Source organism: Cystoisospora suis (assembly GCF_002600585.1).
Source record: "Cystoisospora suis strain Wien I chromosome Unknown contig_1867, whole genome shotgun sequence".
NCBI classification, from domain to species: domain Eukaryota; phylum Apicomplexa; class Conoidasida; order Eucoccidiorida; family Sarcocystidae; genus Cystoisospora; species Cystoisospora suis.
In genome coordinates, this window is record NW_027154667.1 from 8,586 (window position 1) to 10,954 (window position 2,369).

At 39.9% G+C, this 2,369-nt stretch overlaps 1 protein-coding gene across 1 annotated transcript in view; it reads left to right on the plus strand.

Annotated features, from left to right (window-relative positions):
• Positions 1 to 2,369, plus strand: part of CSUI_004121 (dynein heavy chain family protein) — a gene marked incomplete at both ends in the record, with an annotated part of 13,590 nt that overhangs the window by 8,585 nt on the left and 2,636 nt on the right. The window contains 2 exons of the mRNA XM_068064316.1: positions 22 to 492; positions 1,535 to 1,933. Coding sequence (XP_067923708.1) covers positions 22 to 492; positions 1,535 to 1,933 — 870 coding nt within the window. The remainder of the gene's footprint in view (positions 1 to 21; positions 493 to 1,534; positions 1,934 to 2,369) is intronic.

Consider the following 2,369-nt stretch of genomic DNA (forward strand, 5'->3'; position numbering starts at 1 on the left):
CTTTCTTTCTTTCTTTCTTAGATTCCTTCTTTAGCGCGTTTTGACGAGAAGATTTCTTATTTCCGGAGAATTCGGAATGAGATAGCTAACTTGAAGACACCAGTAGACATCTGTTGGATTCGTATCAACGCCCAGCCAGCCAAGATCCAGCTAAGCCAGCTAGCTGCGAAATGGGCCGACAAGTTCATTCACTTTCTCCATGACTTCTGCGTGAGCCTTATCGACGATATCACTAGTTTCATTACGAAAATGCTAAAGAATCTTGACGGAGACACCAGTCTCTCCGAAGAAGAAGCATCGACAGAGGAACACGAAGACAGAGACACAAGAGAAGAAGCGAAAGAAGAAGGAGAGGAAAGCAGTAGTACTAGTAGCGGCACTAGTAGTAAGAAGAAGAATAAGGAGGCTCTGTATAATGCTATGACGCATATAAGAGACGTCAAGATCGCCGTCGATGCGATCAAAACTCTCTTTGGACCTATCAGAGAACAGGTAAGACCAAAATGTCAAGCAGGGAGAGAAAGAAAAAGAAAAAGAAGAGAGAATGAAAGAAGGAAAGAGAGAGAGATGAGTGAATGAAGTGAAGAATGGATCGAGGAGAAAGAAAAGGAAAGAAAAGAAAAGAGAACGGAAGAGGGTCTCCAGGAAGTAGAAAGCCTCTTCATACAGAATAGTCGTACAAACAGACACACGTAGTCATATATCCATAGACATAGGCACACATATATATGTCTATCTACCCATCTGTATGTCTATGTATATGTATGTATGTATATCTATGTATGTATGCCTATGTATGTATGTCTATGTATGTATTTCTTGTAGGGGCTCTTTTACGGATGGTCGAGGCTGAAGTGTTGGTTCGCGTAGATAGAGTGATATATGGGTAAAAGAAAGATAGTGAGAAAGAGAGTGGTGGGATAGACAGATAAGGCGGTAAATCCCTAGCTAACACTAAACATAGAGATACACAGCAATAGATGATCTCTTTCTCTCTCCTCTCATAGTCTTAGAGGAAATACATATGTAGATGCATATAGGCACGCATATATATATATATATATAGATATACACGCGTGCAGATGAATGAAGGAGACGTGCTGTTCCTTTCAAATAGGTACATACATCCAAGTCTATGAGCGCATGTACATAGGGATGGATCTATACTGTATTGTATATATCTTATACATATATGCCAGGGTGGGTTCTACCGTCTCATGTATATCTCTGTATATCATGTAAGCCTGTTCCTTCGCTTATAGACCCCACGCCTCTTATAGAGAGACATCTCTATGAGACGAGACTCGCTGTCTATTCACCTATCTCTATACATTGGTATCTACATACATATGTGTATCTATGGATGTCTATGCATACATCTGTCTATGCGTATACGCATGTCTGAATAGCACAAGTCGTCGTTCAAAACATCGCCAGCTCTCTTTCTTCTTTTCTTCCTTCTCACTGCCTCTTTCTGTCTATCTTTTTCTTTCTTTCTTTCCCTCTTATTCTTTCTTTTTGTCTATTTCTTTAGGTGGCCTTGTTGAAGAAGCACGGGTGTTTCATCTGTGAAGAGCGACTAGCGGCCTTAGAGGCAGCGCCATCTAAATGGGAAGAGGTCATAAGAAAAGCGTTTGAGATAAAGGAGCTTATTCTCCCTATGCAAATGCAAGAAATGACCAACATAAAGCAGACCCTCTCTATGTTTGGAGAGGAGGTTCGAAACTACCGCGAGACCTTCTTGAAACAAGCTCCCTTTAGATACGACTTTCCTCGTCAAGATATCTATCCTTGTATCGATTCTTATCATAAAGAAACGACGGTCATGGAAAGTCGCGCCAAGGAATTTACGAACCTAGAAATGCTCTTCGATATGGCAAGATCTGCACATAGACAACTCAAAGACACCTTTGCTGATCTACGGCTTCTCAAGGTCGGTCTATCGCCTCTTCCATAAAAAAGTAAAGAGAGAGATAAAGAGAGAGAGAAAAGAAGAGAGAGACGGATAGACCTAGACTTTTGTCACAGTGCCAGGACAGGGGACATGGATGGAGAGATGCTACCAGGCATATAGATGTATATATAGACATGTAGAGATATATGGAGAGGGATCGACACGAAAATAGATCTTACGTGATGTATGTATGTTCGTATCAGTTCATATCATGTATAGAATAAGAATGTATACCGCATGCAAGTATGCAACAATAGATACGAGTGTTTGGATATATATATATATGTGTCTTTATACGCATGGATGCGCATCTGTATACATATGAATGTGTATGTATTTATGTATGTATGTATATATGTATGTATGTATATACGTATGTATGTATATATGTATGACTATGTATGTATGTATGTCT